This window comes from Sander lucioperca, chromosome 15 (assembly GCF_008315115.2).
Source record: "Sander lucioperca isolate FBNREF2018 chromosome 15, SLUC_FBN_1.2, whole genome shotgun sequence".
NCBI lineage: Eukaryota > Metazoa > Chordata > Actinopteri > Perciformes > Percidae > Sander > Sander lucioperca.
In genome coordinates, this window is record NC_050187.1 from 26663496 (window position 1) to 26691182 (window position 27687).

At 39.4% G+C, this 27687-nt stretch overlaps 2 protein-coding genes across 5 annotated transcripts in view; both read left to right on the plus strand.

The window, feature by feature from the left end:
- Positions 1 to 9613, plus strand: part of LOC116061762 (inactive phospholipase D5-like) — a 54259-nt gene extending 44646 nt beyond the window's left edge. For both annotated transcript variants that reach the window (XM_031316118.2, XM_031316119.2), the window contains exons 4-10: positions 1014 to 1122; positions 1441 to 1568; positions 2535 to 2732; positions 4716 to 4852; positions 5003 to 5168; positions 5353 to 5443; positions 5739 to 9613. In XM_031316118.2, coding sequence (XP_031171978.1) covers positions 1014 to 1122; positions 1441 to 1568; positions 2535 to 2732; positions 4716 to 4852; positions 5003 to 5168; positions 5353 to 5443; positions 5739 to 6289 — 1380 coding nt within the window. In that variant the 3' untranslated portion in view covers positions 6290 to 9613. The remainder of the gene's footprint in view (positions 1 to 1013; positions 1123 to 1440; positions 1569 to 2534; positions 2733 to 4715; positions 4853 to 5002; positions 5169 to 5352; positions 5444 to 5738) is intronic.
- A 941-nt stretch (positions 9614 to 10554) lies between these two features.
- cfap36 (cilia and flagella associated protein 36) lies at positions 10555 to 27579 on the plus strand. Of its 3 annotated transcripts, XM_031315937.2 has the most exons (12): positions 10555 to 10919; positions 11396 to 11460; positions 11576 to 11677; positions 14155 to 14269; positions 14370 to 14457; positions 19189 to 19348; positions 19566 to 19655; positions 20578 to 20683; positions 21022 to 21200; positions 23699 to 23851; positions 24351 to 24479; positions 26468 to 27579. In XM_031315937.2, exons 1-12 carry the CDS (start codon positions 10814 to 10816, stop codon positions 26549 to 26551), a joined length of 1377 nt encoding a protein of 458 aa, XP_031171797.2. In that variant the 5' UTR covers positions 10555 to 10813; the 3' UTR covers positions 26552 to 27579. The 3 variants fall into 3 exon arrangements, with proteins under 3 accessions (XP_031171797.2, XP_031171799.1, XP_031171798.2); XM_031315939.2 differs by lacking the exon at positions 24351 to 24479; XM_031315938.2 differs by lacking the exon at positions 19566 to 19655.
- The last annotated feature ends 108 nt before the right edge of the window (positions 27580 to 27687 follow it).

Sequence of the window (27687 nt, forward strand, 5' to 3'; positions counted from 1 at the left end):
AGATGAATAGAGCATGTAAGGACTAATGACAGCCTATGGCTGTTGATTGGAAAGTAATAGCTTGTTTCCCAGGCCTTGGGGCAGAGGAGAGCTAATGGCCTTTCAGCCTCCAGCTCTCTGCAGAAAGCTGATTAAATAAGACAACTTATCGGGAGGGGGGCTGGACTGGAACATGTTATATACTGTAAAGGCAAAGTTACAAGACGTGGAGGTGGAGGTGCTCTTGTAGCAGGCATGTGCACTGCATGTCTGTTTGTGTCCAAATATTAGTAGCAGTTAAGTTAAAAGAAAATGTTTTGCTTCCATTAATAGAGTAGCCTATAATCACTAAATATTTAGTGAACCTACAATGACAAGAATCACTGTCAGTTCTGCAGACTTCTTTTGTGGAGGATTTTAAGTGTGATAACTCAATTGAAACATTTAGCTGTTATTTACTTTTAGCTGTCACATACAAATGTTTATATAAAAAAGGCAACATCACCTTCAATTATAAAAAAAGAATAAATTCAAGAGTTTCCTGAACTGTGCTGTGCAAGACAATGAACTTATTTCAGATGTCACTGATATGTTAGTTTCTGACTATCTACAACGACATTAAATAGTGTTCTGCTTCACTCCGTTAAGCTCAGACTTCTTTGACTCAGCTTTAATTTGCAACGTTTTCTGCGTAAAAGCCTAAAAGCAAACTTACCAATATCACCAAAATGTAAGACTTTCTCTGGGAATAATTAGGAATATGTGTACCACAAAATCAGGTAAGATTGTACACTTTAAAGATGCACTAGTGATTCAGTATTGCATTTCATAAAATTGGAAGAGTTGCAAGAGATACATTTAAAGAAGAATTATTAATAGATATAATTATAGATATATACTTTCTCCTGAAAATCTGAACTCTCCAAGCACATGCCAAAATAACCCTGATGACATGATCTGAGTCAGGGAGAATCTTGTCTAAATACATATGAATTTCACATGACAGTGGATGTTTTATGATGCGTTTCCATCAGGGCAGGGCTCTGCTGTCCAGGCTGCAAGGGCTGAAAGCTAAAGGAATCCAGCTGAAGATCTCCAGCGGGATGATCGACTCGACTGAGCTTGGGATGCTCGCCAAACACAGTCAGCTCTATCTCTCACTGTATTATACATTCTGTGTGTCTGTGTTCAAACATGCTGCAGCTTAGCTCTGTCTGTTGACTGTTCTCTCTCCCTATTTCTCTATTTGTCCTGCTCAGCTCTTTCAATCTCTCTATTTCCATATTTCCCTTTATCTGTCTTTGTTTTTCATTTTCTTGTTGATCCTGTTTCTGTCTGGGGCTAGATCTGCTTTTATCCTTCTCCTTGTCTCACTTGTAACTTCCTTTATTTCAATATCATTGTCGCGTTGCCTTTTGTCTTTTTCTTGATCACTGTTTCTCTCGCTCACTCTATTTTTAGATGCTGAAGTTCACTATGTGAACACAACAGCGCTGACCAAAGGTCAACTCCACTCCTCCTTCTGGGTGGTCGACAGGAAACATTTCTACATCGGCAGTGCCAGCATGGACTGGAGATCCCTTGCCACTGTATTTAAAATCCACCACACATCACAGCACACACAGAAACACACACATATGTTGACATATGCATAGTCACACAAAACAGAGGCTGTGGCAGAAAATGCATAATCTCAGTCCTGTAAATTCTGAAGCAGCAATGTAACACAATCTCTTCAAATTGTTACATTTACAAATCACAATTTACACCCTCACCACCCATCCAACAGATTTACATGAGATTTAATTACATAACAAAGTTATGTATCCCCTAATGTAAATGCTTTGATAACATTCTACTGGCTCAGACTCAAAAGTACAGCATTTTATTTGAAGTTCCCAGCCCAATTTGCAAAAGGGTGTCCCTCTTGAAAACATCTGAAATAACTTAGTGTAATATCATAATCGCCTGTTAATTCATTTGGCAAATATAGCCAGATTTTAGATATCTATTACCACAGGTAATACAAAAGTCATTTACTTTGAATAATTATTTGATGTTTACAGGTCTCAAAAGGTTGCACTTTTTAGTTTGTGTATTTTGATTTTTGTTGATATATTAGAATATTCAATTGCTATATTTACTGACACATACTACTAGTCGTTAACCCTTTCAAAACACATTTGTACATATAGCAAGATTATATTTGTGCATTGTCTTCTTTTTCAAAAAGTCATAGATGGGGGGGGAGTGGATGGGTGTGGGCATGCAGGGTGGGGTTGCATGCAAAAATAGAAAGTGGCCATTCTTTCATCTTCTTCTTCAAAGCTGAGATTCTTGCACGGTTCATACAAGCTAAGAAGCTGAAATTTCTTTGAAATGAAAATGCAGCAGAGGGCAAAGAAAGAAAATTGACAACGCAGAGAAGAACCACTGTAGTGTCTTTCCACCCCTTCTGTTGCTGTGACGATGGGCAAAGGCCTGTTATTAGATGAGACTATGGCATGACAGGGAGAAGGTGTTGTGATCTAACAGAGATTGTGTTCATTCTCCAGAGGAAGGAGCTGGGTGTGTTGGTGTATGACTGCAGCTGTCTGGCTCTGGACCTCCACAAAGTATTCAGCCTTTACTGGGGGCTCCAGTATAGAGACTTCATCCCCTCCTTCTGGTCCAAGCGCCTCTTTGCCCTCTTCAACAGGGACACACCACTGGAGCTCACTCTCAACAGCACAAAGGCTCAGGCCTACGTCTCTGTAAGTGACACTTATAGCATTAGTGTGTATTGTTCATCAGAAAAGGCTTTGCCTTTTCCTGGTGGATATGTCAAGGACAATCTTAACATGCCAACCCATAATTAAGGAGGAATTTCGTATTGATGGCACAAGTAAAGAAAAAGGCTTGTATAAAAGAGTAAGACTCCAAAAGCCAAAACATCTATTTAAAGGGATGCTTACAGTAATGTTATCATTTAAAACATGAGCCATCTGTCAATTTCTTGACTCTGCAACCAAAGGTTAGCATTTGTGGTCTAAAGTTATACTTTACAGGCTCAAGTATACCTAGTTAACCGCAAAGTATCTATATCAGATAACAGCATTCAATTGCCTTCCATTGCCGACACTCAAAAGGATATTACATACAATTGGTGGCTCACATAATTCAATGTCATGTCATTTGAAACGGGATGTTAGAACAGACTGTTCAAAAGTGAACTTCACTGTATGGTTCATTTTCGCCTGACTGGGATTCTGGGACAAGTTGTTTCAGTTGTGGAGAACTATAGCAGCCCTTTTTCACTGTATTTTGACATCTTAAATCAGAAAAGGTGCAGGTGTAATTATTAACATTAATAACAGCTGCATTGTATTTAAGTGAGTGACATTCAGAGCTTTAGTATTGTGCATGCTGGTTCACCGGCATGGTTTACTGGAACAACTAATGGAATTGAGCTATTGTTAGGGAAATTTGTTTCAACTGTGCGTTTCCTGTTAACACAAGTCAATGAAAAAGGTATACTGTGCATGATTTAGGACACTCAAAATACAGTGATCTACATATATCATGAATAGGGAGTGATTTCTGTCACAGCCCAAGAAAGTTAGGGCCCTGCACACCCACACAGTTGTTTTTTGAGTTCCTCTGACTGATTAGACCTCAGCTCAGGTTGAAGTTGGCCAGGGATATGTTTGGAATTATGTGAGGTGACCAGTAAAGACGATAAAGGTATATGTCCCACCTTAACACATACGGCAGCAAACTCAGGGAGATGTCAATCTGTGCACCCACACAGTCCTGAGAAGTAGGGTTGGGAATCACCAGAGGCCTCACAATATGATATCATCACGATACTTATGTCATAATACGATATTATAGCGATTTTAAACATATTGCAATATTCTGCGATATATAGCAATTTATTAGCTTTTTTTCCAAATTCAAATATTTCCCAATTTCAAATTATGTCCCCAAAGGAAAACTTCTCTCTCTCTGTTTTATCTAAAAAGATAAATTTCTTTGTTTGTTCCTCTCACATAAAAAAAAAATTCTGCAAAATGGGATTGTCAAGCAGACAAACTGACCAACACATACTGCATATAATAAAAGATTGATACTTGGCGTCTGTGTATCGATACAGTATTGCCATGGAAAATATTGCGATACTGTGCTGTATCGATTTTTTCCCCCACCAGTTGGTACATTTTTCATACCGAGTGTCTCTGCAGGACACTACAGTATGTGTCTTTCAGTGTCATCTTCTTCCTGGAGATGAGTGATGGTGATGTCATCCTACCTGCAGTAGAAAACTGTTAATGTGGCTGGGCTGTCCATCTCTAAAAGATGAATATCAACACACAAAAAGCACACGCTCGTAGTTAAACATTCACAGGTGTCTGTCAGGAAGAAGTTGAAATGGAAACATCAAGGCTTTGCACAAGACATGCATGCAGACACACACATAAAACAAAGGAAGACAATCAAATCCTAATGGCCATTTAGGTGAACAATAAAGATGATGAGAGCTGAGTTGGTTGTTATGATGATAACAGTGCTGATAACAATCATGATGGTAATTCTGCATATAATTTTGATTCCTTTCTGAGTCACTGTGGTTATACAATACTCTGACCATTTTTCATGCGTGTTTCTTCAAAGAGGAATACACAGTCACCAGTTGTGCGTCCTCTCACCATCCAACGCTTCCTAATTGGCCTTGGTCTTTCTCCCTCTGATAACAGAGCTCCCCAGATGTTTTCATCCCTAAAGATCGTAGCAGTGATCTTGAAGCCATTTCCAGGGTCATCCAGGAGGCCCGCCACTTCATATATATCTCTATAATCGATTACCTGCCCCTGCTCAGCCACAACGCTCACAGGTTAGAACCACTGTGCACACTTTTGAAGTTGCTTTCTTTTGAATTTGTTTGAACAGATATTTATCATCAAAAGGTTGGATGCTTTGCTTTGGTTCAAGTGCTTAAACTCTGTGTGCCCGCATTTGGCTGTGTGCTTGTATCTGTGCCAAGGTACTGGTCCCGTATTGACGGTCTTATCCGTGAGGCTCTGATCCTGAGAAAGGTCCGGGTCCGTCTCCTGATAAGTTGCTGGGAAAAGACTCATCCACTTACTTTCAACTTTATCTGGTCCCTGAGGAGCCTGTGCATGGAGCAGGCCAACTGCTCAATGGAAGCTGTAAGTACAAGGCCACCACATACTATTTTCAATTATTTGTTTAACTATTTTTGCTTTATCAGTGCTCACTGTGTGTGTGTGTGTGTGTGTGTGTGTGTGTGTGTGTGTGTGTGTGTGTGTGTGTGTGTGTGTGTGTGTGTGTGTGTGTGTGTGTGTGTGTGTGTGTGTGCGTGAGTGAGTGTAGAAGATCTTCAACGGTAGAGTCCAGAGGGATGGCAGTCTCCAGGGAATAAACCACAACAGGTTTATGGTGACAGACAGATCCATTTATTTAGGTGAGCTCATTGACCAGACTTTATGACTCATGCAGATCTCAACAGCAAATTATTTTATTTTAGTTTGTGTACGGATTAATCAAACAAGAAACAATGTGTTAATTAGTGAGCTTTAGAGGTGCTGTTATTCACATTTTTGAAGTTTAGAAAGAGCCCGGCAAGCTTTTCCCATTGGCAATGTTTAAAGATTGTTGGTCATCTTGGCATGGTGTTTTTGACTTATCTGTTGTGCTACAAGATATTTGTGACATAAAACTGTGGTCACTTATTTGTTTCTTCCTTGGTGTCCTGACAGGTAACCTTGACTGGGTGGGGAATGAATTTAGCTTTAATGCAGGAGCAGGACTCGTGATCAGTCAGCCAGAGGGCATCGAGGAGAGGAATTCCACAGTGGTGGAGCAGCTACGGGCTGCATTCGAGAGGGACTGGTTTTCACGTTATACCCACTCCCTGCAGGCCAATAAGATCCCCGTCTGCAACAAGCCCCAGATCAAAAGGCTGATGCCAGTCAGAACTAGCCACTTAGACAATGGACACGTGCTAATCAGAACAGGCCAGCATGATAACGGACCTGCACCAATGAGACACAATCACAAGGATGATGGACAGACGCCAGTTAAAACAAAGCACAATGATGACAGACTAAGTAAAGTTAGTCGCCAAGGCAAGGCCAATGGACTGGTGCCAATTATAGACAGTTACCAAGAGAGGGGACGAGTCGAAATGAGTCACCTTGATAACAGACAGGTCCAAATCAAAGGTAATTACCATGACAATCCAAAGGAACCACCTAGTCAGTCAGCTGAGAGCAGCGGCAGCAGAGAGATCTTTAACAGGTCCCTGTGACCACAAAGCATGATAAGTTTGTTTTCACTGAATGATGAGAACTGTTCTCTTTCAGTAGCAATGGACTTAACACACTGGGTCTTTGTAGCATTTTATTGACGCCATTTTGAAGAAAACAAAAACTTTTAAGATTTAAGTAATACCTGGTTTTTATCATTTACCTGGTATTTGATCATGTTCACGGAAGAACTCAGGAAGGAAAGTAAACGCGCCACTGCAGACTGGCACTTTTGATGGATTTTTTTTAGGAATGAAACCAAAACATTTTGGTTTGGAAGAAACATTGATTAATACACTGTAATAATAACTTACAACCTTACTACTAATGTAAGTTTTTTTTCTCTCCTTGTTGAGATTCTGTCAAGGAAATCTTGCAATCTTACTGATTGCCTAATTATTGTATGTCACTTTAGATGTTTGTCATAATTGATCACCCTTTAAAAGGGAGAAATCATGCCTGCATGCCTATGAGATGGAAAGCAGTGCAGCACTTGTAGCTACACTAGCAACATTTATCATTAAAGATACACTCCAAAGTAGCGGAAGACTTACAACACAGCTTTACTGTACATGCTGTGGATATCATATTGCCTCTGTACTAATTGGTTGTGGATACTTTGGCCTCATGTAAATAATTTGTGCATCTCCAGCAGTCTTCTGAATAGGTTACTGTGCATTCAAATAATTCCTTAAAACTGTAAACATATTTATTACCACTGATAACTTCAGATCTTCCGATTTATTCTAATGTCAAATGACATTAATAGAAAACAACCTTATGTGTACTGTGTGTATTAACACAGATCCCTCTAAAGGGTTTTTAAATATTTACAGTCAAAATTGCAATTTAATTTCCACTCACAAGAACACATTGCCATTAGTCCTGCAATAGAAACAACCACATAACTAACTTTGAGTGCTGACCCACAGTTGAGGAGCTGATCAAATCATGTCCACCATGTTTTAATCTCAATATCAGAAGCACTAAACACAATACAGACAGCGGTTACATAATCCAGGACACGATGTGTCATATATCTCTCCACAGCAGGATGGTGTAGGCCTATATTAAAATGTTTTATTTTATGGTGGTCATAATTAAATTAGATGATGCACCTATTCTACTGTGTTTATTACACAACATCAAATGTACTAAGGCGTGGAGTTTTCAGTCAGTTGCCACCATTGAAAAACTACAGCCTGCATTAAGTGGAAAGCAGGTATTTTACCCTGGAGGAAGAGGGGCTATAGATCTGAACAGCTATAGAAAATCATTCCAGTTCCAATATACAAATCCTAGGAAAATAATATGAATTGAATGGAGATCTAAAGTATTCTTCCAAATGCTATGTTGTGACTTATTGAACAAAATGAGCAGTTAACTTAGAAGAAGGGGCCAGAGGGTCTCTGCTGTCAAATCAATACAATGAATTTTTAACAGAGCTTGACAGTCGCAGTTGCAGCAGTTTAACCTCAAGGACATTGTTTCCTGTAAAGGCATGCCTGTGACTGAATATATATTACCTTTACTGTGTGGAGGTAGAGCTAAATACATGTGATTGTTAGTAAAGAACAACTAATTTACTTTTGACTGAAAGCTAGTACCGACATTTGCATTTTGAATGATTGCATGTCAGTTTAGACCTTTACAAACTCTTTGCTGTGATTGCAACAATGCTTGTACGTTTATGATGTAGGATCATTTTTTTTTTTAACTTCCAGGCCATTAATCAAGGAAACACAAAAACATTTCCAGAGAAAGGTACATAGTGATGTCTTCATCATCAATATGCAGGGTGTTATGGTCAGCGCTTTAATGTGAAGGGTGTAATGAGTGCTTTGTCTGAGTTCACTGAGCAGGAAGAATAATTGCATTAAAAAATTCTGCCAGAAAACTAAATTTGTGGTCAGAATGCATAGAAGGTTTAGCTGTAACCATAAAGTATAAGGCAGTCATATGTGCTAAAATTATATATCACTGGATTTTTGGTGGATATCATTTGATGGTATTCTGTTTCTGTATTTGTGCCTGCACTTTTTGTACTACAGGTCAAACACAGACTCAGTCCGGTCTTGCAGTGAGTCATAACAGATATGGACAGGACACATATAGTCAAAAACACAGAGCTTGACAATTATATTCTGGTCATGATGGATAACTTCTGCCATCTAGAGGATGTCTTGAGAAAGAACACTTCTTCTCACACTAATTTGCTGCAATATGACATGATACATTTTTTTAAATCAGTCTTGACCAAGAATACATGTTGGTTCACATCTACTGTTTATATGTCAATTCTTATCAAATGTATAAAAGGCAGCGACATGGGACTGTTAGTGGTTTTCCTGCAAATATTTGAACTAAAATTCTGTTGATAGCTACATAACTAAAAACTTAATTTTAACACAAAAAACAACTTTCCCTTGCTGCTGTATGTGCCCTAACCAGTCTCTCTTTCTGCGCAAGACACAAACATTAATTCATCCAAAAACTGAATCTTTTATGACACTAACACTTCTATATGAAAGCAAACACAATCATCTGTTTCATTTGTAGAACAGTTTCTCCACAGAGTGTGTAGAACTTGAGCATTATCTCAATAATAATGTCCACATGTTTTCTTGCGAAGCACCACTTCAACACACTGTATTGCTTGTAATCTGACAGCTGGTCAGACTCAGTACTTTATGCTGCTATTATCTATGATTGTTACACTGGGGGCAGGAATGTTGCTAATGTACCCTGTGCCCAAGGCCTTATGTTTAGTTGTTCTTAAACTATTTTGATAATTAAAAACAGTGATTTTTTCCAGTTAGCAGGGACCAGGACTACACCTTTAATCAGCAACAGTTTACAATCTGCTACATGCAAATTACATAATCCAAGCAAAAACAGTAGGAATGTTTCTGTGTCACTTGTCCGTCTGTGCATTCCTCTAGTAAGATTGAGCAATGTTCACTGAATCCTCTGTGAAAGTTACTGTTTTCCTGAAGTCAGAAGGGTAGATGGGTTTGAGGTAGCTGCAAAGTTTAACAGACGGAAGCACTACTACTATTTAAATGCTCACTGTAAAAGCTTTTTAATGTTGCCTACCTTTATTCTATTGAACTGTTTTGGCATGACTACTGCTTGCATGCCTTGCCTTTATGAACTGTGCACAGTAGCTATGAGCCTTTCTAGAGATAATGATAATAATGAAAGCTTATATACCTTTAAAAAAAATACAGAAGGAATGTATATTTATTGAATACCCTTGTTAATGCACACTACTGAATTATATGACTGCTATGTTTTTACTCTTATTAAAAAAATGAGTACTCTTAGCTTTTTGTGTGTGTGTGTGTGTGTGTGTTTGTTGTGTATATTTGTGTTAAAGTATAAGTGACTTGTGTTTCCTCAACACAAAGGCTGTTAATTAAAGCAGAGAGTGGCTTACATTAGAAGTTAATCCTTAGTACATCACTGCACTGTGGCTGTCAGTCAGGCCCTATATGTAGCCTGAATGGACAGGCCTCTGGCTAAGCAGAGGAGTATTCAGGTTTCCAGAGAAACATATTATCTGATTGCAGACAGAATAATTACCAATAATGTTCACCTGATTCTACAGAACCCAATTCACTCTAAGGTTAAAGCAGCAAACACATTTAACATGCTGTATTTGAATCCATCAATACAATATAGGATTCAAACATTTATAGCCAACATGTTACAGCTGAGATGTATCAAATGTTTGGTATTTTATTTATTGTGGTATGCCAATTGTAACTCATGCCCAGTGGTGCCAAAGCATTTTCTCAACCCACAAAGGAACATGTAATCCTTCAATTTATCAGAAAAAAAAATAAATAAATCTAATTCAAAATCACCAAATTTGGAGGTATGGTTTTCATTGGACAGGAAGGTGTACACAATTCTAATCTGAAGAGTAACTAAAGTTGTCAGATAAATGTAGTGGAGTACAGAGTACACTATTTGCCTCTGAGATGTAGTAGAGAAGAAGTATAAAGTAGCCAATACAAATAGGCTCAAATAATTCAAGTAGGCCTACCTCGAATTTGTGCTCAAGTACAGTATTTGAGTAAATGTACTTAGTTACATTCCACCACTGGACTGTATACAGCTGACATAGACAAGAAAAGGTGTTATGAAATAAAGTGAAAATGGAGAAATAAAGTGAAATGGAGAGACAGCAGCAGACATACCTGTGTCTGGTACCTGTCTGGGCTCGAAAAGCAGGGGACTGACGTAACGGTTACCTTAGCAACCGATTAGGCGTCACTACTCTGGGCTACAAATTCATGAGTGCGCTTTTCTTTCCGGAGACCGTCCCGTCCCGTCAAGAGTGGTGAAACAGCCACTGTGACGCTCAATGGGAACTCGTTTATGAAGGACAATAAACCAGATGTCTTTTTCCACCTGTTTGGGTTGTGTATATTCGCGGTGTAAAGTTAGTGGAGTTGGACAAGCCGACCTGACGAACATCGCTGTGCTGGTGGTGTTGTTGTTACCCAGCAGCAGCCAACATGGCTGAGGATGACAGTGAATGGGTTGTAGAGAGCATCGTTGGCTACCTGGGAAGTCCTGAATGGGTCATTCCTGTCACGGATTTCATCGAAAACAAATGCACAGGTAAAAAACAGGTTATCCGTTCTCTCTATGTAGCGTTAAAGCCTCCCTGGAGGTGTGCACCGTTAGCTCGGTGGCTAAGCTAGCGCTAACTTGCGATGTTTTTGTTGACATATTTGTAGGCTGTGAAACCGTTTGATAACTCAGCACTTAATACACGCCTTTTTGTGAGTTAATCAGACTTTTAAATTTCGACATAAAACAACAAAGGACACAGTAGTCGATAAAGATACGTTAGCAAGTTATAACTCCGTAAAGGTTAACGTAGGGAACATAGCTAGCAAAGTAGAAACCTTAACATTAGCTAGCTAAGTGTCATGTATATTAACTTATTGTGGGCAATTAACGCTACTAAACATACATAGCTAGCTAGCTAGGTAAATAAATACATTTTATGTTTTTCAAATGTTTCCAATGGGCACAGTATAAATGTTGAATTACTGACATTTATGTATAATATTTATTTGGCCTTTTCTTAGTTTTTGATGACGAAGATGAAAATAAGTTATCATACACAGAGATCCACCAGCAGTATAAGAATTTGGTGAGTACAGTCTTTGGGCCACATGTGTCAAACTGCTTCATCAACATTACTCATTAGTGGTTTTACATTGCTGACTCATCAAACTGGACTGATGTAAGCTGCTTTGCTTTTTTAGGTGGAGAAGCTGTTGGAGAATTACATGCAGGATGTTGGCATCAACGAGCAGCAGTTTCTGGATGCATGCAGCTCTCCTTTTGCCAAATCCAAAACACTGCAGGTAAGTTAAGCTCCCTGTTTTGCACACCACTGTCAGCTTGCCAGTTAACCTGAATCAAGAATTAAGGATGGGATTTGCTTACACAACCCCCCCCCCCCCCAGTTATACTGTTTTGTAGCTGGTGCCAAACAAAGCTGGTCTCTGTCTCTTCCATGGCAGATTTGTGTTTTCCTGTTGAATCAGCAAAATGAGAATTCAGTTTGTGATATGATCTACAACAACTAGGGGGGTAAATCACACGTTTTATCACGATACAATATTATATTGATTCTTTGGACAACGATACATTATCTTTTAACTTTGTATCGACAATATTGGATCGTTGAGGATTGAATTTGAGACATGTGGATGTTTACATCTGTCCTATTTAAGTGCCATGACTTTGTCAGGCTGAAGTGTGTTACCTGTAGGGGTGTCACGATTCTCCAAATCCTCGATTCGAGTATATTTTCGATTCTTCGATTCTCGATTTTTACATTTATTTATTTTTAAAGCACAGGTTGCTATGCTATTTTTAGACTAGACTTGTATGCAATATAATATCTGACCTTTGTTTGCAATGTACCACACTACATTTCACAGTCAAATTTAAAACATTTATTAACAACATAATGTAACAATAACTTACTATGTATATCTTCAGTCAATTGGAAACTTGACAATTTGTCAATAAAGTGAAAAGGAAAAAAAAGTTTGTCTTTGAATTTCCAGAGAAACAAGACCTACTTGACGCAGACAGAGCAGAGAGGGCGACTCAGCAGTCTGCTAACTTGTTGCTCTCTCTAACATAACCAATATAAGCTGCTCTGTTTAGGCTACAAAATGTGCATGCATGCTGAAATTCAACCGTGCGGTTTTGTCTGGATTAAACAGTATAGCTTAATCCAGCATCGACGATTCAATTTTTCGATTGCAATTGTCATGACGGGTGTGTGTGTGTGTGTGTGTGGTGTGTCTGTGTGTTAAAAGTTGTAACTGTTTGCCCAAGCTGTTTGAGACAACAACTTTCCAAATAACATGACGTTTTAAACGTATATTATTACAAATTTTAAAATAATATTAGTTACAATTTCACCGTTTTTAAAGTATATTGTTAGATTTCCCTTGGCACTGATCAACAGGTGTAATATGGCTGTGCCAGATTGGCAGAGATGCAGATCTTGATTTCACCGCAATCCTCAGGAGATTTGGATCTCATTAATTACCACGGAGATAAATAGTTAATGGGTTTAATGGGGGTGGCAGTAGCTCAGTCTGTAGGGAGTTGGGTTGGAAACAGAAGGGTCACTGGTTCAAGTCCCCATACATACCAAAGTATGGTGGTGGACTGGTAGCTGGAGAGGTGCCTTGGCAGTGCTCTTGAGCAAGGCACTGAACCCCCAACTACTCGGGGCGCCTGTCCATCGACAGATCATCGACACTCTGACATCTCTCCATTAGTGCATGTATAGGTACTGAGCATGTGTGTGTATTTCAGGCCTGTGTGAAATGTGTATTCTAACAGAGTGAAAACTTTCAGATTAATAAATTATCATTATTAATGTCACAGTTATGTTAGCCTTATTTTGTGTAGTGTGTAGAGTCGACTCATGATGCCTTTTAGTTGCTTTTTGGGGTTAACTATATGACAGATTATTTCACCTTTGTGTCCTGGATAGTGAATTCAGCTAGGCCTAAACATAATACCTTAATTAATCCTATACATAATACCTTAATTAATCCTATACATAATACCTTAATTAGTTCTGAAGGGAAAAAGATTTTAAAAAGATTAAGGCTCGGGCTCCTTTAATTTATAATCTTTATCTCAGACAGTTTTGTTGCATAATTCAGTTAATTTGTTATGACTAAAGTGAGCACACGGTATGTATCCTCACTGACAAAGCATCCTTTCAGTTGTTGACAACAAGCATACAGTGGACAGACGGAGGCGGAGTAATGTATTGCAGTGTCATTTCTCTTTAAACTTAGCTACTGTAGTTACTCAGAGAAACAGGATATATACTGTAGGTTTTGGCTTCAGGCAGAAACAGTAAGATGGACTGACAAAGGGAGAAGGGGAAATAGTGAGGAAGAGGAAGAGAGAAGCTGAGCATGGAGACTGAGAACCTGGTGGTGACCCAGTTGAACTAAGAACACTGAACTTGCATTTAAAGTTTGTCAGATTTACCTAGCATTAGCCTAGATGGGGGAGAGACTTTTGAATTTAGACAGGAAGCTAATGTGAAAGATTAGGCCTAAGTACCACTCTGTTTGCCAACAAAGTTTGATATGTGTCTGGACTTTAGTTGAGTGTCTGCTAAGCTTGAAGTACTGCACATACTGTCCTGATATACAGGGCAATACTTTATAGGAACATTGACTAATATTATTAATATTATAATTATATATTATTTAGTCTTTATCGTTTAGTGTTAGATAATCTAACAGATGCCTTTTTCTGGAATTCAAATATCTTAACTATCTCTATCGTTCAGTCAGTGTTCCAGCCAGTTCTGGCTACAGATGACTTCCAGATATTTCGCTCACTGATGGTCCAAAAGAACATGGAGCTGCAGCTTCAAGCCCTCAGGGTCATTAAAGAAAGGAACGGTAGGCTGGATTAACACACATACATACACCCAAACACACACTCACAAACAGGAAAACACTAGTTATTTAGCTGCAGGTAATATGCCTGGTGTGTGTGTAGGGGCCCTCCCAGAGTGCCTGACTGCTGGTGCGGACGTAATGACAGAGTTGCAGGATCAAGAGATGAAAATCCTACAGGAGGTTCTCAGGTAAGTCATCTGTACTGTACTTCTCTCTCTCTCTCTCTCTTTTTCTTTCTTTCTTTCTTTCTTTCTCTCTCTCTCTCTCTCTCTCTCTCTCTCTCTCTCTCTCTCTCTCTCTCTCTCTCTCTATCTATCTATCTATCTATCTATCTATCTATCTATCTATCTATCTCTATCTTTTTTTTTTTGTCATTAAAGTATTTATTTATTTTTCAACAAATAATACAACCAACTTACAAATGACAACAAAACACAAAAAGGCAGTCGAAACTAAACTTAAAGGACAGCACCCCTCTGTACCACTATATTGTTTGTGATTATATCACCTGTGATGTGTTACAACATATATTTAATGTATCAGGCCCTTAATATATGAAAAGAAATAGTCCCATACTAAATGGAACTTCCCTTTAACATTGTTCTTCCTGGCAATCAAATATTCGTAAGCTGCAGTCTCCGTCATCAGTTGAGTCCAGTGTGAGCCTCGGTGTGTTCGTGCTTTTCCAGTTCCTCAGTATCAGCCTTGCTGCAGTGATGAGGCTTGCGGTTATTAGCGTATGCTACCCTTTGTTGACTCCTCGTGGCGAAAGTGTGCTATCTCCCAGTGGAGATTCCGGTAATCTTTGTCCCAACCAATCTCCCAGTTTCCTCAATACTTCTTTCCAGAAAGGTAATACCACAGGACATTCTCAAAAGACATGTAGAAATGTACCATTTTCTCCCTTACACTTCCAACACCTTTTGTCTTCTACTAAGACCATTCTGAAAAGCTTCATAGGAGTATAGTAGTATCTATGTATGATTTTTGTACTGAGCACATTTGCTTCTAATATCCCTAGTGGCCCACCCAACCTTGGAAACTATATCATGCCATTTCTCCTTACCTATTTCACATTCTAAATCTCTTTGCCATATTAATCTAAGATTCTCAGTATTCACACTTTGTAATTCCATTATATTTTTGTAAAATGTTGAGGCACTATGATTGTACTTGGTAAATCAAAAAGGTTTTGCAACATATTAGATTCCTCTATACTTCTGTTAAGTGGGAACACACTTCGCACACTGCTCCTTAGCTGTAGATATTTCCAAAATTCACCCCTTCCCTCCAAAAAAAATTGATCCACTAACTCCTGATATGACTTAAAAACTGCATCCTTATATAGATCATCAATCACACATATACTGTTCCTCTGCCAAGAATCCCAACAAAATGAGTGTTTACCTATCACGATACGTGGATTATCCCATATGGAAGAATACCCCTGCTTGTATTGTGATTTCCCCATCAACCTATGCACCTCAGACCACACCCATTGAGAGTGCTTCAGAATGGGATTTTCCCCCCCTCTACCACCCTAATCTGAGAAAGAGCCTGTATGGGTCTGGAGGGAGCCACCATGGCCATTTCTATCTTTATCCAATCTGGTTGATACCCATAGTTAGCCCAATGCCTCACCAGTTTAGCCAATTCGAAAGCTAAATTATATATTTCTACATTTGGAAGGGCCAAGCCCCCCTTTTCCCTATTAGAACATAGTTTTTTAATATTAATCCTTGGCTTTTTTCCATTCCACAAATAATCTTTAACCATTTGATTATATTGTTTGTATATGCCACTAGGAACAATTACTGGCAGCATCATTGATATATAATTAAATTGTGGTGCTATCACCATCTTAATAGTATTAATTGTGCCCCACAAGGTGAGATTAATTATCTTCCATCTTTCCAGATTATTTTTCATCTCTTGGAGTAATGGCATTAAATTAATTTCCATTATATCTGACAGATCAGCAGTTAACTTTAATCCTAGGTATTTCATTCCCACTGGGATCCATCTAAATTGAAAGTTAGAGATCTCTGACTGAGAGCAAGACCTAGGTACAGGCATCACCTCCGATTTCTGCCAATTAATTTTATAACCAGATATTTGAGAAAAGGTTTCAATTTTATTTAGGATTATGGGAATAGAATTAGCCGGGTCCGAAATAAGCAGCAAAATATTGTCCGGATATTAAAACAATTTATGTTCTGTCCCACCACCCCACACCCCTTTAATATCTGTATCTGCTCTTAGCGCTACAGCTAATGGTTCCAGGAATATGGTGAAAAGCAGCGGACTCAATGGGTCCCCCTGTTTCTGGCCTCTCATGAGGCCAAAGAAGGGAGATTTCAGGCCATTAGTTAGAACACACGCCTTAGGAGACAAGTAAACAATCTTAATCCATTTAATGAAATCCCCTCTGAATCCAAACATCCTCAGTGTATAAAAGAGGTAAGCCAGTTACCATAGCATAGCATAATTTAGCCAGTTGTCATATGCTTTTTCTGTGTCCAACGAGAACGCTGCGGTGGGCGTGTCCGCATCACGACTGGCCCACATAAGATGTAATAGCCGCCTAACATTATCTGATGAAGAGCGCCCTTTGACAAAACCCACTTGATCTGCATGCACTATATATGGCATAGATCTTTCTATTCTTGTGGCAAGCACTTTAGTAAGAATTTTGCCATCAACATCTATTAAACTTATGGGTCTATAGCTCCCCGGGTCTGTAGGGTCTCTGTCTTTCTTCAGGATCAAAGTAATTAAAGCCTCATTAAACGTATCTGGTAGTTGCCCCATATCAAATGACTCTTTATATACTTTTGTCAGTATGCCAATAAGTCAATATATTTCCTATAATATTCAACTGGTAACCCGTCTAACCCCGGTGACTTTCCTGTTTTCAGTGACGCTATTGCATCTCTAACTTCTCCTTCAGTAATAACTCTCTTGCTATCTTTCACTCTCTTAAAGACTTTGCAGTGGCTGGATGTTTTATTGCATGGGAACCACAATCAAATTAGTCAATTGAAACAAGGATTTTAACTTCTTAGATATCCTGACCTGGATGATGGACAGTCTTTTTGACAGGTCTTGAATTATTTCCAGCAAAGTTGAAAATTAGTGTGCATGAACGATAGATAAAAAGGTAGAATCAAAGAAGTACTATTATTACTGAATGGTGGAGTTGTGATGTTCTGGGTAGCAATGATGAGTTAGCTAATATCTTATCCTTGACCTTTTACTCTCTTAATTCTGATAGTAAGCACAAAAATCAGCTGTGTAAGAGTGCACTCATTACCAGTGTTTATGTAAAATGTAGGCCTGGTTTGATCTTTCAATCCTCAACCTTTTGTGAAGCACATGCAACAAACTACCACACTAAATTGAATAGATTTGTGTTTCACTTTATATTTTTAGGCTGAAATATCACAAATAAAAGTATTCTGTAAAACATCTTACACTTTAGGTCAGAAGATGTGTGGGTTATTTTTTACTAACTACTTAAGTTAGTCATCATGTAATTAAATATATATTTTTTCCACATTTTATTGTTTGGATATTTTCACATTTTCTTTATGCAATCCATCCATTGCCTGTATGTGTCCAGGCGTCTAGAAGCTCCTGCCCCTGCTCTTTAATGGGATTTTGCTAGTAGCAGTCTGACGAAGTAGAACACACTGAGTCTAATGGAGCTGCAGTTAAGCTCCTTAGGGTCAAGCTAATTTAGGTTGGAGGGATTGACACTAAACGAGCAGCTGAGAGAAATAGTATGTTTATCCCCTTTGTCTTACCAAGGTACCTTAACTGCTTATCAGTACTGCATTAGTCTGCATTTCCTCCCTTCTATCACCACTGGTTTCAGTTCATTTCACTATGATCTGAAAATCAAATTGGAGAGACTTCAGAAACTCCAAGATATAAACAATTTTACAAATTTTCCTTTTCATGTTTGCTTATTGTCTTCTGGGATAAATTTCCTGACAATACATATTGCCAATACAATGCTTTTCTGCAACTGATTCTACAGCAAGTCTCAACGTATGCAAGTTGACTTTCATTCTATAATGTTCTTTACAGTTTGTGTGAAAACGTCATGCGCTGAAAGAAGATCCTTAGTGAGGAATTGATTGATTGATAATCTTTGTTTTATTTTGTTATCAGTCTCACAAAACACATATAATGCAGTTTTTTTACAGCTTTTCTTTGAAAAATGAAATACTAAATCATCCTTTTCTTGCCCTTAAACATCTCTCTTTATTTGCACACCTACTGGTTAATGCTTTGTGCAAGTCTCCTCTAAGGCAGTTTAAGTTGTTAAAGAAATCAAATTAAAGGATCTGTGTGTGGGGCCCCGGTGATGCCTGTCAGCAAGCTGGGGCATAGCGATTATCCAAGGGAAATCCTTGACATCGCTGTCTTATTCTAGTTTCTAGTCCATTTGTGCCATTTGCCAAAGGTTAAATAATAATGCATCACATTTATATAGGGCTTTTCTAGGTACTCAAAGTCGCTTTATGTAACAGGATGAAAGATCATAAAGAGAGAAAAAAATTGGGAGAGAAGCCTGGGCTAGCTGGCTGAGCTATGGAAAGCCAGTTGGAATAGGTGAGGTTCCAGGCCCCTTTTAAAGATGGTCTCTCAGTTGTGGTTAGGGAGGGCGTTGCAAATAGTCAATAGAACCTGCTTAACTGTAGATTAACTAAGCTGTTATCACAACTGGGCTTCTAAACAGTCCTGGATCTAAAAAAACAGTCCAAGTGGGCTCTTGAATGCTCTGTAGCAGGACCAGTTAAGGCATTTCAGGCTTTGCAAAAGAAATTACTTCTGCTTGGGCTAATTTATGCATAGGGGAAATTCAGATCAAATCTAATATTTCTTTTTCTCTCCTGCTACTTTGTCTTCAGAAAATCAAAAGAGGAGTATGATGAGGGAATGGCCAGGAAGCTGCTGTTAGAGAAAGAGGTTGGCTCCACCTTCAGCAGCTGCTCTGATAAGCCAGTGGCAGAAAGCAGTGAAGCCCAGAATACCACCTCTGCTCCGAGCCAACAAAGCAACGCTGCCAAAGTAAGACATTGTGAGCTGTATGAGCCAAATAAGACCAGTAAGACCGGCAGCATCACTGTGTTACCTTTGTTGGACTTTGATCTCACAGTTTAGACGTATAGTGCCTGATAATACCAATGCTTAATGGTTATAGCCAACATCCCTTTTCCCCTTAAAGCCCGATCTCTCCTTTCTAACGAGACACTGTCTCCAATGTGCTATTTTATTCCATGCTAAGGCCAAAGCTGAGGGGAAAGGTGACAGCAGCCGCAGTAATGGTCACCACGCCCCACTAGTGAACGGAAACACTACCACTGAATTTAATCTGGTAATTGAACCATCTGTGTAGAAACAGATAGAATATGCCACAGCTTACTGCTGAGTCTGAGGATGCATTAATGCCATTTCAGCTGTATCTGTAAAAGCTAACACAGAGTAAAAGGGTAGGTAAATGTCAAACTGAATACATGTGAATTGGGTAGAAAATAAAGTTCCTTTTGTTAGATTTTTGGCCAGCTCTTTAACAGGTAAACATCAGTGATTTTCTCTGATATCAAAATGTACTGTATGGTACACAGGTATTGGCATGATATTCAAAACCTAAGTATTAGTGCATTCTGAAGGGTAAGATAGTAACTTTTCTGTTTCCTAGCCTGCGTAGTAGGGAGGCTATGTAGAAGCTTTGTAGTTTTGAAGCATGTGAATTAGGTTGCGTGTGTAATATCAATAGACATTTGCTGATTGCAGGATGACTGGGAAATGTTTCTTGCATTTTATACACTATTAACAGTTTGATGTGAAACATTGTCTTTTGATATTTAGAGGCCATTTACTGTATACGCACATACTGACCCTGACCAGTGTGGTACCAATCGGGGCTTTACTGTCAAGTGCCTTTAGTTTAAGTGCCTGCTTGGTCAGGTACCAGCAAAATAAGAGAAAGATTATCAGGTCAATTGGAAAATGTGGTTTATCTTTTTCAGTGTCCAGCAATCCAGCAGTATGTCTACAATAATGTGACAGTATCCAGTCCGTCACATTCCTGTAGAATCTAAAGTAATGTGACAGTTTAAAATGTGACAGTTTCTGTACGACACACTAGTGCCTACAAGTCCACAATCAGAGGACTGTATGTGGTGTTGGAGCTGCAATAGCATGTTGCAGTAATTTGATGCAGTTTGTGTCGTCTGTATTAATGACATATATTATACATTAAACATGTATTAATGTGTGTGGGTCCCTCCCTCCAGGTCAAAGGCAAACCTGCCAAAAAACAAGAGAGCAAGACGGCTGCCCCTGCAGGTGGAGATAAGAAAAGTGCAGCTAAGAGCAGCTCCACGTCTAAACCCACACCAGGTATCTCCGAAGAGCTTTCATCTTTTCACCACCAACTCTACAACTATGAACTTATCTTTTTTTAGTCTTATTAAAACTCTCCACCACCTCTTTAGTTGTTCTATTCTTAGGAAAGCCATGAATAAGTCCAAATTATAGTTTTCAAAACCTCATTAACCTCTGAGGGGAAATGTCAGTTACAGGCATTGTGGAGATAAATGGTTTCTCTTTGTCTAGTAAATAAGCCACATGAACAGTCCTGCAAGAATATTTTTTTTATATTATCATTTTTTTTTTAACTCTCAACCAACCTGACAAAGCTGCATGTTACCAAATTAATTTTGAATATGCATGTGCAGATTGTGGCAGTGACGTTGTGGAGTCCAAAGTCCTTCCAGCAGTGAGAGCACCAGTAAAGTCCGGCGAACCCTCCGTCAGCCTCAGCCCTAGTACCAAGGAGCAGAGCAGCAGTCAGACTGCAGCCGAGGCGTGGCTGGAGGAGGCACACAGGGAGGCTGGCTTCTCTAAGCCATATACTGTGAGTCTTTCCTTACCCTTGTTTCATTAAGCACAGTTGTGTGAAGTTGTATTTTTGTAGGATATCAAATTCCGTCATAACCAAATTCAGCTGAAGAAACTTCTGAATGTGTCTGACTGTTTCATGGTTTTTCTTAGTGTGCACACCACTTAAGGTGCAGTATATAAAACTAACTTTCTGTCATATTTGCTGAAACTGACCCTATGTTCCAGTAGAACTATATGAAGCAGGTAATTTAAAAAAAAACCCTGGCTCCTCTGGCACCACCTACAGCCTGTAGTGTGATTTGCACGTCTAAAAAATCCACCGCTCCCTGTTCAGATACACCAATCAGGGCCAGGGGGGGAGGGTGTCTAACTGCGTGTCAATCACTGCTCATGCACACGCATTCATTCTCCCTTGTGGGGGGAGGGACTTAGGAGACCGTTTTGGGCTTTAGTGGAAAGGGGGGAGGGACTGAGAAGTTGTCGATGTTCACATTTTTTGGCTAAGTCCTGGATCTTCACAATCCTACCTACAGCACCTTTAATCTGGATAGGATAAATCACCCCTAAAATAGGCCTAAGCCCCACTAAATAATAATAATAAGAACAACAATAATAAACAATGCAAAAAAATGTTTTTACAGTGCACTCTGTATCACTAACTACGGTGAATCAATCTTCCTTCACCATTAACCATTCACCATTTTACAACTGTCAGCTGGTCGAAATGGCAGTGTTAGAAACTCAACGAGCGCCCCACAGGCACGATAATGAGCGACGTAGAGAGTTAGCTACTGAAGAGAGCCAAGCGGCATAAAACAAACAAGCAAGCAAAGATGATGCACCGTCTCGTTGCATTGGTATGAACTAGCAGCTTTCAGAGTGTTGCAGGCCGGTGCGTTGCAAGTAACTGGAGGATTCATCTCATCTCATCACTACTCTTTGGTCTGAACTTGCTACTGCATACACACACATGACATAATGCATTCCCTAGCCCCCTTACCCTAACCTTAACCATCACAACTAAATGCCTAACCTTAACCCTTAACCCTTACCCTAACCCTAACCATAACCTATTTCTAACCCTAATCCTAAAACCAAGTCTTAACCCTCAAACAGCCCTTTAACCTTGTGGGGTCCAGCATTTTGGGCCACACAAGGCTGTGCAGACCCCACACACACACACACACACACACACACACACACACACACACACACACACACACACACGCAGATGAATGGTGAAGGAAGATTGATTACACATAGTGAGTGATACAGAGTGAAATTGTTGTTGTGATATTGTGAATAAGTTGTTTTTAATGACCTGCTTACCTTTTTAGCTACGTTTTCTTGAGGTCAAGTAAAGGGGATATTTTGGTTAACTATGGAAAACAATAGTCTAGCTAGAGTGAACGAGCAAAATACAAGAAATAGTTAACCTAGCAAGCTATCCACAGCTCTTTATTCATTGCCAATAATATAGCCTATCTCTATAGTATTCCAAAACAATATCAGTCCCCATAGAATGTTGTCACTGAAAACTAAATGTCATAGGGTCTCTGTTAATGCTATTGTACCGGTGTATCCTTCAATTCATTGAGCAGATGGATATTCAAGGATATTTTAGCAGAGAGAAAGAGAAGCAGGAGATTGGCAGGGCAGTTGATTCTGAGGGAGCCGGTGTGATTGAGGTCAGTAGTGGTCTATAGGAAATGTGGGGTCTTTTGCTTTCTTCTAACAATAAGCATTTGTTGGCAGGTCTAGGCACTAAGGCATAGCCTAAACTAAATTATTTCATTATATTTATTATATATGCTAGCTATATTCTGACCAACTTAACTTTCTGCATTCATTGGCTGTGATAAATTATATAAATATGTAGATGTTGCCTAAATGTAGGCCTTAAAATTCTGGTTCTTGGGTTATACTGTATGCAAGCCAAACCACACAGCGAAATGACACTCTGATTGAACCAATCCACACTGTGTTACAGTAATTAGTGTAATGAAATAGCATTCTTTAGACAACTTATCTTATAGAGAGAGGAATTAGATATAATATGCTATTACTTTATCACACTTTTACACGAGCAGACAGATAGCATTTAAGTCATTGCCTACAGAAGAACTCATCAGGAGCAAAGTCTGGCCTAAGTAAATTCCCCCATGCAGCTTTGATGTGTCTAAAAGCTAACCCTACAGTAACTTGTGTTGAACAGAGTAGAAATGGAAGAAGAGGATATGTCTGTCACTTTTTACTTGTTAACATCTTGGTTTCTTGACTGGTTGTTGTCATAAGTGTAGCTCTAATACAGTAACAAAAGATGTGAGTGCAAAGATTTTGCAAACGCAAGTTACAAATACCCTGGGGGCTAAGCTTAAATCCTAGTGACGTCCCTGCTGGATACATTTAATTGTTGGAAAAGAGTTACTGTGCAAAATTCATATTGTTTTCTTGTGCATGGGTTTGAGTTGTACTGAGGTACTGATCCTGTTTCACCTCTACACCCTCCAGGAGTTGTCAGTGTCTCAGCAGGAGCAGCTCCAGCAGAGGGCGGCCTATCTGCGTCAGCAGCGAGACAAGCTGCATGCATTGAAAAAAGAACAGCAGAAACCCAAGCAGGTGACCGTACCAGAGGAGGCCCCCACCACCACCCCCACCACCCCGGTAAGTACAGCCCTGTTCCTGTCCTACCTTGGCCACCTTTCACAAAGAGGTCAGAGGTCAGGCTCAACCATGCACATGTACTGTAGAAGAACATGGCTTGATGAGTAACACTTGTTTTATTATGCAGGCCTGATTACATTTTACTCTATGTAAGAGGTAATTAACTATTTATTTCCTCACATTGGCACATTAGTGCCAGAGTTATCGAGAGATGTTGTTGTAAACAGACTACAGATAATTTCAGGGTAACACTGGCTTTGAGTTGTGTCTCTCAGAAGTCTCTGTAAGAAATTGTGCCAGGGCCTTATAATTTAGACTTCAAATCCATACTTAACATTTTAGTTCATTTTTTTTTTATCTTTTAATTCCAAAACTACATACTACTTAATTTCACCTGACTTTCTGTAACCCACATTTTTCCTCATGATTTCTTTTTCTTCTTTTTCATCAAATCATCCTTCTGGGTTCTTGTTCTTCATTTCCCTCTGCCTGTATCTAGCCTGGCCTGGCTTGTCAGGAGGCAGTGGGGCAGTCCCAGAGGAATGGGGCCTATACCCCTCCTCCTCCTCCTCTTCCTCCTGCTCCTCTTCCTCCAGCACAACACTCTGCTAACTCCTCCAAACAGAAGGTGACCCATCAGCTGCCTCTGCCTGATGTGAACAGATGTAGTCATTCATGCCTAGTATGTTGCTGAGGGCTTTGCTGTGTAGTACTTTCTTCCGCCTCTGCCGTACTCTGTCTGACACAAACATACTCAAAGTCCTCAGTCTCCATCCCTCAAGCACAGAAAAGGAACCGACCACAGCGAACAGACCGTCTGAGCTTTTTTAAGAGAGTTCTTTAAGAGAACGAGATCTCATTTACATTGTGGATGCTTAGAGTTTATCAACATATCTCTTCAGGGCTCTCAAGTTTTGAAGACAGGCAAGAGTGACATTCTACCCCCCACCTGTCAGCCCCCCCCCTGCCAGGGGATCAAAGAGGGGGGGGCGGGTTGGACGGATCGCAGGAATGGGGGTGTTTCTTATTATTATATCTTTCTTATTATTAGTGTTTTTGTTGTTGTTATTAATAATTGCTCAGACTTGCAGAAGAAAATATTTGACAACATTTTGAGCATTAAACACTTAATTTCCTGCATTCTGGTGAATTTGTATGCACCTGTTTCTACCTTTTTCTGAATCAATTTATGCTGGAAATATCTTTATGTAAAGGGAAACATAGATTACAATCCAAATATAAAAACATAATGAAAAATATTGCAATAAGGCTCTCAGGCTTATTTATTCATATCATAGCATCATTTACTCTTCCCTTCTCTTTTGCATCTTTTGTTGAGGAAGTAACCTCCTTAAATGTGCATATGACAATTATTCACCTCAATGATACATTAATCATACATACATTAATTCATTTTAATTTATTAATAAACCCCTGGACTGTAATATTGTTAAGTTTGAGCAAGATTTTTGCTCATGTTCAAAACTTTGTGCACACTCAAAATATATCCGTGTTCTCTGAGATTTGGAGGAGTTGTGATATTTTGAGAAAAATAAAGTTATAATAGTCACTATATTTCAGAAAATAATCTACCTGCACCATAGTCTGCTGTGCATTACGTGATTGCTCTGCTGATACGGTAGATCTCAGACCTGACAGACACAGAGCCCTGTTTGGGTCTCTGGTCTCAGAATGAGCGAACGTTTAGGGAAGAGGCTGTACGCTGCTCTATGCTTTTTTTTTTTCATTGGTTGTTGCATTAAATCTTACCCAGATACAATAGTGCTATTTTCTGATTGGCTATTGTGTAGCCCCTTTCTTTTTTTTGATTGGCTGATAAGTGGCAGGCTCAACTAAGAACTCCAGGGGAGACACGCTTGATTCCTGCCGGTTCCATAGCGAGAGCGGCGCACCAGAGAAATTTTGGGCGCTGCGGCATATTAAATATATTATAAAATAGTTTTTCCGCGTGAGAAATACAATGTGTGGTGGGAGTGCGTGACAATAGACCGAAATTAGTGACTGTCACGCTCAATGCGTGACACTTGAGAGCCCTGGAGTCTCTTTTAGATGTTTAAAGCTAAACTTAGCACAAAAAGTAAGGAAATGTGTGTTTGGTAGATTATTTCTCTGTGGTAACAATGCTTTTTGGCAATAAATCTTATACTGTTGGATAGCCTGTTTAGTTCCCTTTCAAATGGTGCCCATTTGTAAGGAACATGCATTTGTGGGATGAGCAGCAGAGCTGAGTATGTGGGTTGCGCCCATGAAAAATTTGCCAAATCTTCTGATGTATTGCCAAAAAGCATTGTTACCACAGAGAAATAATCTACCAAACACAAATTACCTTACTTTTTGTGCTAAATTTATATAAATATTGTATTATTTGATACCACTTTGAAAACCCCGAACATACATGTGCCATAATTATCACATGATACCCGCTGCTTTTGTTTAGTTTTCTAGGTAATCATGTGTACACGTGTGCTTGGTTGTATTTAAGTTGTCTTTCCCTCTGCTTTTTCCCTCCCTCCCTTTTTCTTAAGCCACTGGTGGTGATTGTTTTCTTTTCTATCCCGTTTTAACCCTACTGCCTGCTCTGGTCTCTTTACACAGGAGATATCTGCTGAGGAGAGGAAGAAGCTACAGAAGAGAAAACATCTGGCTGACAAGCTGAAAGAGGAAGTGATCAAGAAATAACATAGCCCCCCCCCCCCCCCCCCAAAACTGCAATATTCTCATTTATATGCTATCTGTTTACTCCGTTAATCAAACACATGGCTTCCTTTACACTGCCTCCTTCAGACAGATGATTCACTTTGCGTAACACAGATCAGGTGTTTTCCAAAGAATCACAAAATGTCAGAGATCTTCCTTCTTCAAAGTTATTTTCATTTCTGTCTACAGAGGAAGGTACATCTTCTTCATCTTCATCTTTGGTTGTACCAGTATTTTGGCAGTCTCCGCTCATACGAGCACACCAAAGTAGCATCTGTCTGATTGAGCGAGTTCAGAAAAACCCACGGTAGTCAGGCAATATGCTGCCAGTGTTACTAACCTCGAGTGGAGAACTCGGATAGCTTTTACTTTACATCACTAGACGCATCTGGTCTGTCCAAAGCGCTCCTTATTTGCCACTGGGTGCACTACATTTACTTAATGCAAAATATATGGATATAGCGCCCTCACAAAATCCCACATTGGAATGAAAAATGTGTTCACAGCCTGTACATTACTTGCTAAAAATCTTACAATTTAGTGCTCCACTATTGATAGTGTAAATGTTTATTATGCAACACTACGTGATCCATTATTGACTGGAGTGATTTTGAACATATCCCTGGGTTTGTTTCTCTGTAGACAAGTCAAAAAAGTTAATAAATGTGGTGAAACACAAACTCAACGTTGGGTACAACTGGCCTCGAGTTGTATCAGTGAGTTAATGCTGGGGACAGACTTAATGGGGAGTTTCACGTTGAGGTGAAGGTAACATTAGCTAGCACAAGAGTACAGTCTTGTCGTTAGCACCTCCAGAGGAAGAGTCAGCTGCTACATCATAAAGCTGATAACACTCTAGCAGCTCATCCGAGTCTATTAGCGCTGTGGAAGTTGTCAAGATGAACACACTGTCGTGATTGTGAAGAGGCCAAGAGAACAGTGTGTTGCTTTCTACGAGGAATGCAGTATTTCATGTATGCTGTTTAATAAATCACATTTTATAGAAACAATCTTGACTTCAGACTTTGTGTGTATAAAAATTACCGTCAGTTGATATGTACTTTGTGGTCAGTTGGTAGGTAGCTGGTCTCGGACTGATCTTTTGTTTTAATCTGGAA